A 14,248-nucleotide genomic window follows, 5' to 3' on the forward strand; every position below is an offset into this window, starting at 1 on the left:
TTCAAGACCGGAACCAGGGTAGGGCACGCTCCTAAACTGGAAATCTTCGGATGGAGCCTGAGGTACAGGAGAGCGCAGGACAGTCGAACTCCGATCCCGCCTCCTTGGTATCATCAGAAGCAGTGTCTGGGACCGAGCAGAACTGCTTCCTAACCCAAAATCATACGGGAAAGAACAAGCAGTAGAAAAACTAATCTTCCGTACTAAACCTGTGCCGCCTCGTACGCACCGCCCACCGACTCTCATCGCCTAACCGCTGATTAGCCCCACCCCGGAAGTACTGCCTACCAATACTCACTTCCACTATACCAGGCGTCTGCACATCTCGCGAGAACTGGAAGAGCCTATGTGACCTGGGCTAAGCGGAAGTTGGGTCTCTTTTTCGTGGCGCCTCGGAGGCTGTCGGCCGCTTCAGAATGAAGGTAGGAACTGGTGGCGGGTGTCCGGGTAGGCTTGTGGAACGTGGAGCAAGCCCTACGATGTGTCGTTGCGCTCGAAAATCCTGGCCCTGGATGGAGAAGGGTCTGAGGCAGGAGAAGGATCGCTCTTCTGGGGCCGGAGCTCCATGGGAGAGCGGATGGCGAGCGATTGCAGCTGGAGCTACGCTGGTCTGGGAGCGCCATGGTGGCGACTTGACCCCCAGGCAGGATAGAGGCGGCCGAGCTGACGGCACGTAGGTCAGACTCCTTGATCTGAGAGAGTGAACGGCTGTGGACCGTAATTCTCCGTGGCGGCATTCCGCAAGCCTTGCAAGATGGGTCCTATTTTTAGTGCCGTGTTTGTGGCGCCTTGCACGTGTCCTTTAGTGAATAATTTTCTGTTGTGTGCGGGTGACAGGAAAGGCTTTTTGCTGTGGAATAGCTTTTCTAGTGGTTCTGCTATTTTCATGAAGTTCTTTTCCCCCTCGTTTGTAATTTTTAGCTGAACATCTCTTTCCCGGCCACTGGCTGCCAGAAGCTCATTGAAGTGGACGATGAACGAAAACTTCGTACCTTCTACGAGAAGCGTATGGCCACAGAAGTTGCTGCTGACGCTCTGGGTGAAGAATGGAAGGTAAAAGTTGAACTGTCGCGTTGAATTGTTAGCTCTACTTAAGAGAGGTGGTAAACGCTATTGGTAATTGGTAAATGTAATGGGGTTCACACGGGTTGTTTCCCAACCTTAGGTTAGTTCCAAATGTCACTTTATAAGGTGGCGCTATCACTTTGCAAGGTTATGTTTATGTAGATCAAATGAAAAATACATTGTTCTTGACCTGCAAGCTAAAGGTCTACAAAGGGATCTTTAAAAGTGCAAAGAAGGTTGTTTATGATTTGTGGTTGCTTGATACTTCGGTTTCAAAACATACTGTTTCTACCCCAAGAGTTAACAACTCCGGTAAAATAAAGGCTAGAAATATGACTTGGTTGAAAGGATTTTGCTAATCTAACTTGGGAAACTGAAGTATAGACAAATTTAGTGACCAGAGGAAACTAAAGTGTCAAATCGGTCCTAATGAACGGTACTAAGTAGAATTAAGGGTGTACTTCTTAGAGGCCACAGTGCTTGGTTTTTAACTTGTCATCGTGTTCTCCTGCAGGGTTATGTGGTCCGAATCAGTGGCGGGAACGATAAGCAGGGTTTCCCCATGAAGCAGGGTGTCTTGACCCATGGCAGAGTTCGCCTGCTACTGAGTAAGGGGCATTCCTGTTACAGACCAAGGAGGACTGGAGAGAGAAAGCGCAAATCTGTACGGGGTTGCATTGTGGATGCCAATCTGAGTGTTCTCAATTTGGTCATCGTGAAAAAAGGTGAGCTTTTTATTCTGGAGTTTTGTTTTTGTCAACACTGACTTAAAGCTGATTATTTTTGAAAGTGGACTTCGCTTTGGCAATGCCTGAACAGTTTAGGGTTCTTGTTTGTAAGGAAGTTGTTGAATTAAAAACATCTGTTCACTTTTTTCTTTTAGGGGAAAAGGATATTCCTGGACTCACTGATACTACAGTGCCTCGTCGCCTGGGTCCCAAAAGAGCCAGCAGAATCCGCAAACTTTTCAATCTCTCTAAAGAAGATGATGTCCGCCAATATGTTGTGCGAAAGCCCCTAAACAAAGACGGTATGAGGGGTTATGCAATATAGAGCTTTCTTAATTTCATTGGTTGTACCATTCTATATGCATGTTGGAAGCCAATCTCTGCCTACTATTTACCTAGAATATGCATTTTTAGGAAATTAGTGTGGAAAAGGGTCAAGATATGCAATTGGAATTAATCCTCATTATAACCAGTGCCCTATAGTGTTAGAATTTTTCTTGAAAATTTGCTTTTGAGTCACTATGAGTTCATTCAAAGATAACCTATCAGTTAAGTTCATTGCTTTGGGGTTAAGAGAAAAGTCTGGAATTGTGATTGAGTATGCTCTCATGCCCACACACTTGCTTTCTTAACATATCAGTGGTTTTAATTTTTTTGTTTACCGAAGTTGATAAAGTTAAGTTGATGCTTTCATTAACGTAAGTTGCTTTAACTTCTGAATGTGGATAGCGATAGTTTTGCGAATTAGAAAACCATTCAAAATACCAGGGAACATATTATATATATAACTATTATGTTGAAGTATAGTTGACTTACTATAAAAATGTTTTATTAAAGTTAATTTTGTTGTACAGCAAAGTGATTCAGTTATATGTAAAATCTTTGCTGTTATGATTTATCTCAGGTTATTGAATGTAGTTTGCTGTGCTATGATATGAGTAGGACTTTATTCCATGTGTAATAATTTGCATCTGAGAATCCCTAACTCCAAATCCATCCCTCCACACCCAACCTCCCTTGGCAACCACAAGTCTGTTCTGTCAGTGAGTCTGTTTTGTAAAGTTTGTGTTGTATTTTGGAATCCACATGTAAGTGATACGGTATTTGTCTTAACTGTGGCTTCACTCAGTGTGATCATCTCTAGGTTAAATGACACTGTCGTTTTTTGTAGTTTAGTATTCCACTGTATATATCCATGACATCCATTCATCTGTTGGTGGACATTAAGGTTGTTTTCCTGTCTTGGCTATTATGAATAGTGCTGCTATGGACATAGGGGAGCATGTATCTTTCTGAATTACAGTCGTGTCTGGATATATGCCTTGGAGTGAGATTGTTGGATCATATGGGAACCCAGTTTTTAGTTTTTTCAAGAAAACTTGGTGTTTTATATTTTAAGCAGGTATATTGTTTATTAGTCAACATAACACATCATCATAAATAACATGTTAGTTTCAGGTTGAGTTTTCCTGACAAATTGGAAAAAATTGGGGTATTGGTTTCCAGGACTGTGGGCTTAAATAAGCTAATTAATACCTGGCATGTGGTGAGTGCTTATTGGTCACTCATTCCAAGTATTTGGAAACCTTTTCTGTGCCAGGTTCTTTTAAGTGCTGAAGATATGGTATAAATACACAATTATCCTTATTAAGATCATACACTTTAAAAAGTAATTGTAGTTGCACCCCTGGAAATAACATTAGTAAGTGCTAGCTCATAGTATTTATAAGATGGTTCTTGTTTCTTTATAATTCCTTTATCGTTTAGCAGAACCTGGACAGTTGATCATTTAGTCTTAGACTATTTATATGGAGTGTTCATTGCTCTCACAGGGGTCCACAAACTAAAACCATTACATCTGAAAAGACTCCTGCTATGAAGCAGATTTATAATCCAGACAGGCTCAGTGAAGATACTCCTAGGAGTTTGCTGGTGGTCCAGTGGTTAGGACTTTGCTTTTACTGTGGTGGCCCAGGTTCAAATCCTGGTTGGGGAACTAAGCTCCTACAAGCAGCACAGCACAGCAAAAAAAAATAGAATGAATGTTGATGGTTTTACTCCTCATAAGCAGATAAGCAGGTCCTTCCTATCTTGGAAAATAGAAATTTGAAAACCAATTTGGAATTCAAAGCATGGTGGGTGAGACAGTGATGCAGCTAATGCTTTACTTAGTTTTCATAACAAATTAAATACTGTTTTAAAGTAATGTTCACATGTCTTATGGTATAGATACATAATATCCTACTAAGACAATGTAATTATGGAAGGGATATCAAAGTGAGTAGTAAAAATTAAGATAGGACATCCATCTTTTCAGCTAAGTAACATAAATTTATGTATGACCTTGAACTTGATATCCAAACTCTTGGTATTTAGTGAGCCATTAGGATTAAATGTGCTACTAAGTTTGAATCTCTGATGTTTTAAAAATATAAATGTGGGTTCTGTTGAGCAAGGGTATGGAAGTAATTGAGTCATCTAAATTTTTAGGTAAGAAACCTAGGACTAAAGCACCCAAGATTCAGCGTCTCGTGACTCCACGAGTTCTGCAGCACAAACGCCGGCGTATTGCTCTGAAGAAACAGCGTACTAAGAAAAATAAAGAAGAGGCTGCAGAATATGCTAAACTTTTGGCCAAGAGAATGAAGGTAAATCTCAGGGGGAAATAGGAGTTATGGGATTTGCATTTTTTTAATCCAGATAAGCTTTAACTGCACTTTGTTTTTTGTTTTGTTTTGTTCAGGAGGCCAAAGAAAAACGGCAGGAACAGATTGCTAAGAGACGGAGGCTGTCGTCTCTGAGAGCTTCTACTTCTAAGTCTGAGTCCAGTCAAAAATGAGATGTTCTAAGAGTAACAAATAAATAAGATCAGACATCAACTCTCCCTTCTTGACTTTTAATTGATGATCAAATAGATAAATGAAGGTCTGCAAACATGAAAAAGGAGGTACTGTATAATCTAGCAGTGGAATAGGTCTGCAAGAGATACTTGAAAGTGATAGTCCTTCAAATTCAGAAACAGACTATATATGATAGTGGAAGAATGGCCAGAACAGAGTAGTGGGTGTCTAAGAATTCTTACATTGATTGATTGACTTTTCAGCAAGGCATGGGACAGAATGGAGGAAATAAATGACTTAGGACTATTAATCTTTGACAGCCTTTATTTTAAGGAATGTAGTTTCTACACGATATATGAAAAGTGCCTTTGTGAAGATGGACATTGTCATATGTAAAAAGAGTAACTTGTGACAAACACAGTTAATGGATACCGTTTTTACAAAGCTTTTAAAAACAGTGCAGATTTAATACATTAACAGAAACCTTTTCAACTCAGGTGAATTTACATTTTTATTACATTTCACACTCTCCAAGGGACTTGACTGTACCTGTTTTTAGACACTATTGCATCTATGAAGGATGTGTACAGAAAGTATACCTTGTACTGTGTGGTTTATGGGATGTAGGATCTTAGCTCCCTGATTAGGGATTGAACCCAGACCTGTGGCATTCAGAGCATACTCCTAACCACTGGACCACCAGGGAATTCCCAAAAGTGATTTTTTTTTCTGTATGTACCATGTCTGCTTTCTATAGTTACTGCAGTTAGAACCTTTATTCAAACCCTTAACAAACGAGAGGGTCTTGAAAGAAGGTACGTTAGGTTTTAAAAGGTACTTCTTTTCGGAAATTACATATTTACACAGGTGAGTAAAATTTTCAAAGTGGCTTTGGCATGTAGATAGAGACTGAAGAAGTGCTTCAGTTAAGAGTGTGCAGAAGAATTACCCAAGGATCTGGCTAAAAAGTGGATGATGATTGGGTAGTTTGGGGCAAGATTCATAGAGGGGATCCACAGGTCTTTTTTAAATTGGAGTGAGGTGATTTACAGTGTTGTTAATTTCTGCTGTATAGGACCCTTAACTCTTAAGAGTTACAAAACTTCAATTGGCAATTGACAGAGAAGTTAGAGTCTTAAAGGGTAACAGGCCAAAAGGCAGGCAGGTCTAGTATAAATCCAGAATTCTAACCCAGTAGCTGTTTGATTCTAATGCATAAAACATGAGAACAACCCTGATTTCAAGGAGTACAGTCCCCTAACGTGGATAAATGAGGTGGGCCTCAACCATTCTAGCTCATGAAATCTGGTAGATTTAAAACTTTAACATTGCAAAATGCAGGTTGCTATAATCAATGTATAAAATGCAGCTGATGCAGTTAATCTAAAACCAGAGTAAGGAAATGCTAACCTGGCATATTTTGAAAGATGGGTTTTCAGAAGTTAATTAGATTTAAGTCTCAATGATTTGATGTTTTGTCTTTGTTTTTGCTATAAATTTCTATTGCCCAGTGGTAGGTGCTAGAAAAGGCCTTTAAGCAACTTTAATACAAATCAGTCTTATTTCTAAATAGGCTAAGCTTTACAATGAATGTTTTTTAGATTAATAGTTCCTGTAAAATTCATAATATTCCTAAATGTGTAAGATTTAGGAATACATCATCAGTAATTTTTAGTGGGAAGTGTTTTGTTAAGTAATTTTCTGTGGTTTTCAATAATTTTAACTAAAGTGGGAAAACAGACAATACTGGAATTCTGAAGACCACAAGAACTTGAATTATTGTGCACATTTCAGGAGCCTTAAAAATGTAAGAGACGAGAACAGCAAACTTGTGAAGTTTTCACTTTATTCAACCTCAATTTTTTTTATATGCAAGGTAATTCCATGGGGCAGTGTTAAAAGTATTAAAACTAGTACCAAGTTTTAAGTTGCAAAAAATAATATACTCTGAGACAGTGCAAAAGATCCATTTTTAAGGCAATGAGAATTCTAAAGTTCTTTCACTCAGCACTTTAACCATAAATTGAAACAAGGATTCTGCATAGGTCTTAATAACCCTAAAATCTTGGAAGATTGGTATAGTAACTGTATGATGTTAACTGTACCATCTGGAAATAGTTATCAACTGTGATTCAGTCATCTGCATAATTACTAGAAAAGGAAGCACACACAATCACTGGTTTTTCAAACCATGCATGCAAAGGTAAGGAAGACAAATCTACTATCCTTAAGGGATGGTTTAATGAAAGGCATGAATGTCAGTGAGGCATGTGAGGTCATGATTTTCTTAAACCTACAAGCAACAAGCTTAATAAGCTTTAATGTTTTAAGACTTAATTGATTCATCCTAAAAAACCATATTTACAAATGCACAAATAAGCATACAATCTAAATATACAAGAACAGAATTCTGCAGTGCAAGTTATTCCACAGGTTTTTAAAAGTGAACAATAGCAACAATTTATGTGCCTGAACAATTTCAGACCCAAAGACATACACAAGAATTTTAATTTTGTAAATTATGATGCTGATCTAATTTCATTTAAACTATTTGGCTCATTTATTCCATTTTAAAGCTGTTGCAAATTAACATGGTACTGGGAAGAGGATGAAGGAACTGGATATTTGAAATATAACCCGTTAAGGGAGCTAATATATAGCATGAAGGGTAAAAATAATATATTAATTTTGAAGTCAAAGGCATGGCAGTTTTCATCAGACTTTCAGGTAATTTTGAACTTAAATGACTACATATGAGTTTAGTAGTAGTCATTTTAATAGTTGGAAACCCCTTTCAAAAAACTATTGCAACATGCAATTTAAGAATTTTAATAAATACAATATGGCTGAATAGATACCTACACAGCCACACATATATACACAATACACAAACAGTTGCTGTTATAATCGAGATTTCATTTGTTTGGGGGTTAGGCAAGTTTATGTTAATTTGCCGCTCCCCCAAACAACAGCTTCAAACAAACAAAATGCCAAGAGTGGTTTTCCATTATCAAACTACTAGAAATACTGAAAAAGGTAATACCAATTTTCAGCAGATATAAACAGCTCAGAAATTGTAAATCTTCAATAAACCTTGGGGGCATTTTAATGGCATTTTTACACTGAGATGATTCAGTATGATTTCATCATAAATACTGTCCCAAGACTAAGTTCATTTCTGTTTTCGCCAATTTGTATTATGAAAAAACCTTGAATGTCTCCAGATTGAGTCTATTCCCCCAGCACTGTGTCAAAAATCTAGACAATTGTTGCCCTAATCTGTTATATTTAAATGAGAGGCGTTCCAAAACACTTCCTGCACCATTCCACACTGATACTTGGTGGAGCATCAATTTTCTGCAACTTTTCAAGAATATCTGGAGACAGACTGTTGTATGCAAGTCCATACTCATTGTCAAAAGCCTCTGAAAGATATTTTCAAAAATGTAGTTGGAATTTGTTAATAAGATGAAAGCTATGCATTTAAAAGTGGTAGTCAAATCATTTTATACACATAAACTGCACATTTAAAGATAGAAATCTTTTAAAAGGCAAATGGAGTATTTACCCATACCAGTTAGAATTTTTTAAAATTATGAGAATAAGACTAAACCACCTTTAGTAATCCGCATTTGACCAACTTACCAATATCAATATTCTCTCTTCCAAGAGATACTAATGATAAGAAGAGGATTTCTCTGTATAAACTCCTATAAAACAAAATATTTGAAGTGAATGGGCAAATAACATAAAAAATATGCTAAGATTTTTTTAAATGGTGAAAGAAACACCTGAAACTAACAGCACTGTAAGTCAACTAGACTTTAAAACAAGATGAGGCTCTGTATTCATCCATGTCAGTGCCACAGTTGGACTACACTACAGCTGTTAGGTGTCACCTTTGGCCAAGGCTGGGTAAAGGGTCCACAGATACTTTCTTTGCCATTTCCTGCAAACTTCTATTTCAAATTAAAAAGTTTAAAGTTAATGGGCATAAAGCTTCATGTTCAAAACAAAAATGGCTTATTTTAACTTAAAGTTATTGATATTTAGTAATGCAATAGATACCTTTCAATTCTAATTTCTAATTCATACTTACAAAAGCAATTTTTTGCTACATGACAAAGTAAGAAATTAATTTCTAAGTAAGTTAGGGATCTAAACCCTTAGACACAAACAGGTTGTGTGGTATCTTACTAGTAATTTAACCCAACAGTAAAGGAAAAATCACCTTTATCTGATTTGCAAACAGAAGCGCGAGACAAATGAAGCCTTAAAAATCAAATTCATGGCTCAGCTGTTAAAAAAGGGGAATTTAGGAACTGACGTATGTATTTACACAGAAAAAAAAATTTGTAATGCTGATTCTGATAATGCTCCATGCAGCTTTCTTTAAAAGCTTCAGAAGCTATATAATTTCTCATATTCTTTCCTTGCCCTTAAATCAGATGCTTGTAACTGGCTACTCTTTAGCCTGTGAAGGAGATAATCTCCATATCAACTGCTAAAATTATAAAAGGATTTATTGATTTCTATCATGAGTTCTTGTCCTATTACTTCTGAGACTGTCTTCAAAGATGCCATGACTACAAACTTGAAGAGCACGTGGAAGCACTGTTTGTTTGATAGAAGATACTATGTCCCCTTTTCTGAAGCATATCACAAAATTCACTTAGGCTGAGACTGGGTTGAGTACTGATCCAAATAAGTTAGCAGATAATAAATAGTAAGAGGATCAGGATAGCTCCATATCCTTTGTGGTTCATTGCTTCCATCATTTTCTTAAGTTGTTTCTACTCCTCATATATTTTTTTACATCCCACAAGATAAACTGTGTGACATGGCCTGAACAAGCAGTAGATGTTTAACATTGATACTAAACATATTTATAGGCTTCCAGTGAATAGAAGTAGTGTTTCCCAAAGACTGAGTATATTTTAGACATGAATGTATCACCTACTAAAATTTAATCTATTCCTCAGACATTTTTATTATGTTTGTGCTGAAGTATGAATGTATACACTTGGGCAGCACTTTAAAAAAGAATCAATGTCAGTGGAGAATTAAAATATGAATCTCCTATCTACCTAAAAAAAAAAAAAAAAGAATCAGATCTTCCACAATGAGTTATGTGTTTCTTTTACAACTGGAGATAGTTTTGAAAGTAATTTTAAAAAAAATCATGAAATTATTTCCAGTGACATCAACTAAAAAATACTGAATTATTACCTTTGTCTTTTCACATCTCCCTTCATTTGTTGTGCAAGTAGGTTGATGGGTTTAAGAACATCATTATGTTGAATACTCTGCCTGATGATTTCTACTAAAGTGCTTGTTGCTTGTTGTTCCTCTGACAGGAGAGACGATTTCTTTTCAGAATCTAACGATATGAACACAGTAATAAAGAATACACTTATTCAATGTATTTAAGAAGTTATTTCTTTTCACCTTCACAATTATGCCGTAATGTAACCAGCTAAAAAATATTTTTCTTGCTTTCTTCAGATAGGAGAGGCCTGTCCCTTTTACCTTTTCGTGAACTTAAGGGCTTTGTGCTTGAGGCTGGGATGTGATAGCTTGTACTCCAGCAGCCATCCTATGACCATGGATCTTTACAGATGGAAAAGCAGACAAAGCATAAGGAGTCTAGGCCCCTGATGACAGGAGTTGCGTACCAGTCCTGGAGTGTCTACATAAATTCTTCATGTGAGAGAATAATCTTTACCTGTTTAAGATTCTGTCATTTTCTACTGAATACAGTAGAGTGTAATCCTAACTGATACAAGAGTAATTCCTGAATTACTAAGAAAAAATACTTAAACCAATTTCATGTATTATAAAAGTGCTTCAGTGGCATATTTGAACTGGATCACAGTTACCATTACAAATACACCAAATCAACAATGTAAGCTTGGCCCAGAAAAAGCTCCAGTATTAAACTTCAATACTGAAGGTAACCCCAGCAGCCATACAGTTTTATTATACCCACATCAGCTGAGATGGAACTGTGTATCCAAAAGTTGCCCAGTCAACCTCCTTTTGAGCATCTGTCATAAAGCAAGCTATTTAATTTGCATACAACCCAGCCCCTTAATAAAGGTAACTAGTAATATTTCCTTTGTGTTGAACCAAAGAAAAGCAAAGTTCTGTTACAAGAGGAAATGCTGGCTGCTATGGGTTTACATTTTTTAAAAATTGTTTATTTTTGGCTGTACTGGGCCTCTGTTGCTGCTTGGGCTTTCTTCCAGTTGCAGTGAGGATGGGCTACTCCGTAGTTACGGTGCACGGGCTTCTCTTGTCATGGAGCACAGGCTCTTGACTGCGCGGGCTTCAGCAGATGCAGCACATGGGCTCCGTAGTTTTTGTTCCCGGGCTCGAGAGCACAGGCTCAGTATTTGTGGCACACAGGCTGCGCTGTTCCGTGGCATGTGGTATCTTCCCAGACCAAGGACTGAACCTGTGTCTCCTGCACTGGCAGGCAGATTCTCTACCAGTGAGCCACCAAGGGAAGCCCATAGGGGTTTTAATCCTAGTTTTTCTACTGCTGAACAGATTTGATTTTCATTGTATGCTATGATTTTAGGGCATTCAACTCAAAGATAATATGCAACTTTACCACTGCTCCTTAATTCATGGAGTTGTGCAACCATCACCAATTTTAGAACATTTTTATCACTTTCAAAAGAAATCTACCTATTAGCAGTTACTTCTCTTCTCTTCCCACCCCCTCCAGCCCTAGGCAACCACTAATCTAATTTTGTCTCTACAGATTTGCCTATTCTGATTGTTTCATATAAATGCAATCATACTCTAGTGTCTGGCTTCTTCTGTAATATTTTAAAATTCATTCACTTTGTAATATATCAGCATTCACTACTTTTTATTGCCACACAGCTGGTTTTAGAAAAGGCAGAGGAACCAGAGACCAAATTGCCAACATCTGCTGGATCACAGAAAAAGCAAGAGAGTTCCAGAAAAACATCTGTTTCTGCTTTATTGACTATGCCAAAGCCTTTGACTGTGTGGATCACAATAAACTGTGGAAAATTCTCAAAGAGATGGGAATACCAGACCACCTGACCTGCCTCTTGAGAAATCTGTATGCAGGTCAGGAAGCAACAGTTAGAACTGAACAGGGAACAACAAGACTGGTTCCAAATAGGAAAAGGAGTACGTCAAGGCTGTATATTGTCACCCTGCTTATTTAACGTATATGCAGAGTACATCATGAGAAATGCTGGGCTGGAAGAAGCACAAGCTGGAATCAAGATTGCTGGGAGAAATATCAATAACTTCAGATATGCAGATGACACCATCCTTATGGCAGAAAATGAAGAGGAACTAAAAAGCCTCTTGATGAAGATGAAAGAGGAGAGTGAAAAAGTTGGCTTAAAGCTCAACATTCAGAAAACGAAGATCATGGCATCTGGTCCCATCACTTCATGGCAAATAGATGGGGAAACAGTGGGAACAGTGTCAGACTTTATTTTTTTGGGCTCCAAAATCACTGCAGATGGTGACTGCAGCCATGAAATTAAAAGACGCTTACTCCTTGGAAGGAAAGTTATGACCAACCTAGATAGCATATTCAAAAGCAGAGATGTTACTTTGTCAACAAAGGTCCGTCTAGTCCAGGGTATGGTTTTTCCAGTGGTCTTGTATGGATGTGAGAGTTGGAAAAGCTGAGTGCCAAAGAATTGATGCTTTTGAACTGTGGTGTTGGAGAAGACTCTTGAGAGTCCCCTTGGACTGCAAGGAGATCCAACCAGTCCATTCTGAAGGAGATCAGCCCTGGGATTTCTTTGGAAGGAATGATGCTAAAGCTGAAACTCCAGTGCTTTGGCCACCTCATGCGAAGAGTTGACTCATTGGAAAAGACTCTGATGCTGGGAGGGATTGGGGGCAGGAGGAGAAGGGGATGACAGAGGATGAGATGGCTGGATGGCATCACTGACTCGATGGACGTGAGTCTGAGTGAACTCCGGGAGTTGGTGATGGACAGGGAGGCCTGGCGTGCTGCGATTCACGGGGGCGCAAAGAGTCGGACACGACTGAGCGACTGAACTGAACTGAGTATTCCACTGTATGGATATACCATACTTTATCCACTTATCAGTTAATATGAACATTTAGATTGCTTCCATTATTTGGATATTAAGAAAAATATTGCTGAAAACAGTGTATAAGTTTTAATGAGGATGTGTGCCTTTATTTCTCTTGGGTGTATACCTAAGAGTGCAACTGCTGTGTCATACGGTTAAATGTTTACCATTTTGAGGAACTGTGAAACTATTTACGCCAAAGCAACAGAACTATTTTTTATCCCAATTAGCAATGACCTGGGGTTCCAATTTCTCTATATCTTCACCACAACTTAGTATCTGCCCTTTTGGTTAAAGCCAATATAGTGAGTATGAAGTGGTATCTCTTTGTGGTTTTGACTTACACGTCCTTGATGTTTAGTGATAACGAGCATCCTTTCATTTCTGGCCATTTACGTGTCTTTTTTAGAGATCTGTCAATTTAGGATCCTGCTAGGATCTAAATGTCTGTGTCACCCCAAAATTCATATGGTGAAAAGGAATGCTTACTAAATGGTATTGGGAGGTGAGACCATCAGTGGGTGGTAAGAGCATGAGGGCAAAGTCCTCATGAATGGATTAGTTTAGCGCCCCTTAAAAAGGGTGCACCGGTGAGATCCCTCATCCCTTGTACTGCCTGCGGGCATAATAAGCCTGCCATCCAGAAGAGGGCCCTCACTGACCAGGCCAGCAACCTGGCGTTGGACTTCAAGCCTCCAGAACTGTGATAAATAAAAAATTTCATAAGCTAATAAAGTAATAGTAAGTACACTTTTTAGTAAGCTACTCAGTTTGTGCTATTTTGTAAAAGCAGCCCAAACTAATTAAGACAGATCTTCTGCCCAGTTTTTAGGTGAGTTATCTTCTTTGTGATGAGTTTTGAGACTTCTTTATATATTCTGAATACAAATCCTTAAGATACTTTGCAAATATCTCCCCCAACTCTGTGGGCTGACATTTCACTTTTTAATGGTTGATTTTTCAGCACAGATGTTTTTAAGTCTACTTTTTCTTTTGTCACCTCTTGGGGTTGTATTAAGAACACCTGGTCCTATAAAAGGTCATGAAAATATATACTCCAATGTTTTCTTTAGAGTTTTATAGTTTTAGCTCCTACATTTAGGTATATGTTCCATTTTGAGTTCATTTTTATGTATGATATGAGGAAAAAATCCAACTTTATCTTTTCTGCATGTTGTTCCAGTTGTGACTATTCATTCCCCAGTGAATGGTCCTTGGCACTCTTGTTGAAAGGCAATTAACTATACATGTGTGGGTGTATTTCTGGAAACTGAACTTTATTCCATTGACCTATATATCTATCCTATGCCAGTTTTCCGCTTTGATTACTGTAGCTTTGCAGTAAGTTTTCAAATCAAGAAATATGAGTCCTACGACTTATTTTGACTATTCTAGGTCCCTTGAAAACCCATATAAATTTTAGGATAGGCTTGCCAATTTCTATTAGCCACCTGGAATTTTGATATAGATTGTACTGAATCTATAGATCAATTTGGGAGTACTGCCATCTTAA

At 38.0% G+C, this 14,248-nt stretch overlaps 2 protein-coding genes across 4 annotated transcripts in view; one reads left to right on the plus strand and one right to left on the minus strand.

Moving 5' to 3' along the window:
• The first annotated feature begins 267 nt into the window (after positions 1–267).
• Positions 268–4,672, plus strand: RPS6 (ribosomal protein S6). The gene is made up of 6 exons (XM_055577956.1): positions 268–422; positions 922–1,053; positions 1,580–1,790; positions 1,949–2,095; positions 4,284–4,441; positions 4,537–4,672. Exons 1-6 carry the CDS (start codon positions 417–419, stop codon positions 4,630–4,632), a joined length of 750 nt encoding a protein of 249 aa, XP_055433931.1. The 5' UTR covers positions 268–416; the 3' UTR covers positions 4,633–4,672.
• Positions 4,673–4,939: 267 nt separating this feature from the next.
• Positions 4,940–14,248, minus strand: part of DENND4C (DENN domain containing 4C) — a 119,023-nt gene continuing 109,714 nt past the window's right edge. For all 3 annotated transcript variants that reach the window (XM_055577952.1, XM_055577953.1, XM_055577954.1), the window contains 3 exons: positions 9,863–10,013; positions 8,279–8,343; positions 4,940–8,058 (listed from right to left, as the gene is read on the minus strand). In XM_055577952.1, coding sequence (XP_055433927.1) covers positions 7,922–8,058; positions 8,279–8,343; positions 9,863–10,013 — 353 coding nt within the window. In that variant the 3' untranslated portion in view covers positions 4,940–7,921. The remainder of the gene's footprint in view (positions 8,059–8,278; positions 8,344–9,862; positions 10,014–14,248) is intronic.

The sequence above is a fragment of the Bubalus kerabau genome, chromosome 4, assembly GCF_029407905.1.
Source record: "Bubalus kerabau isolate K-KA32 ecotype Philippines breed swamp buffalo chromosome 4, PCC_UOA_SB_1v2, whole genome shotgun sequence".
Lineage (NCBI taxonomy): Eukaryota > Metazoa > Chordata > Mammalia > Artiodactyla > Bovidae > Bubalus > Bubalus kerabau.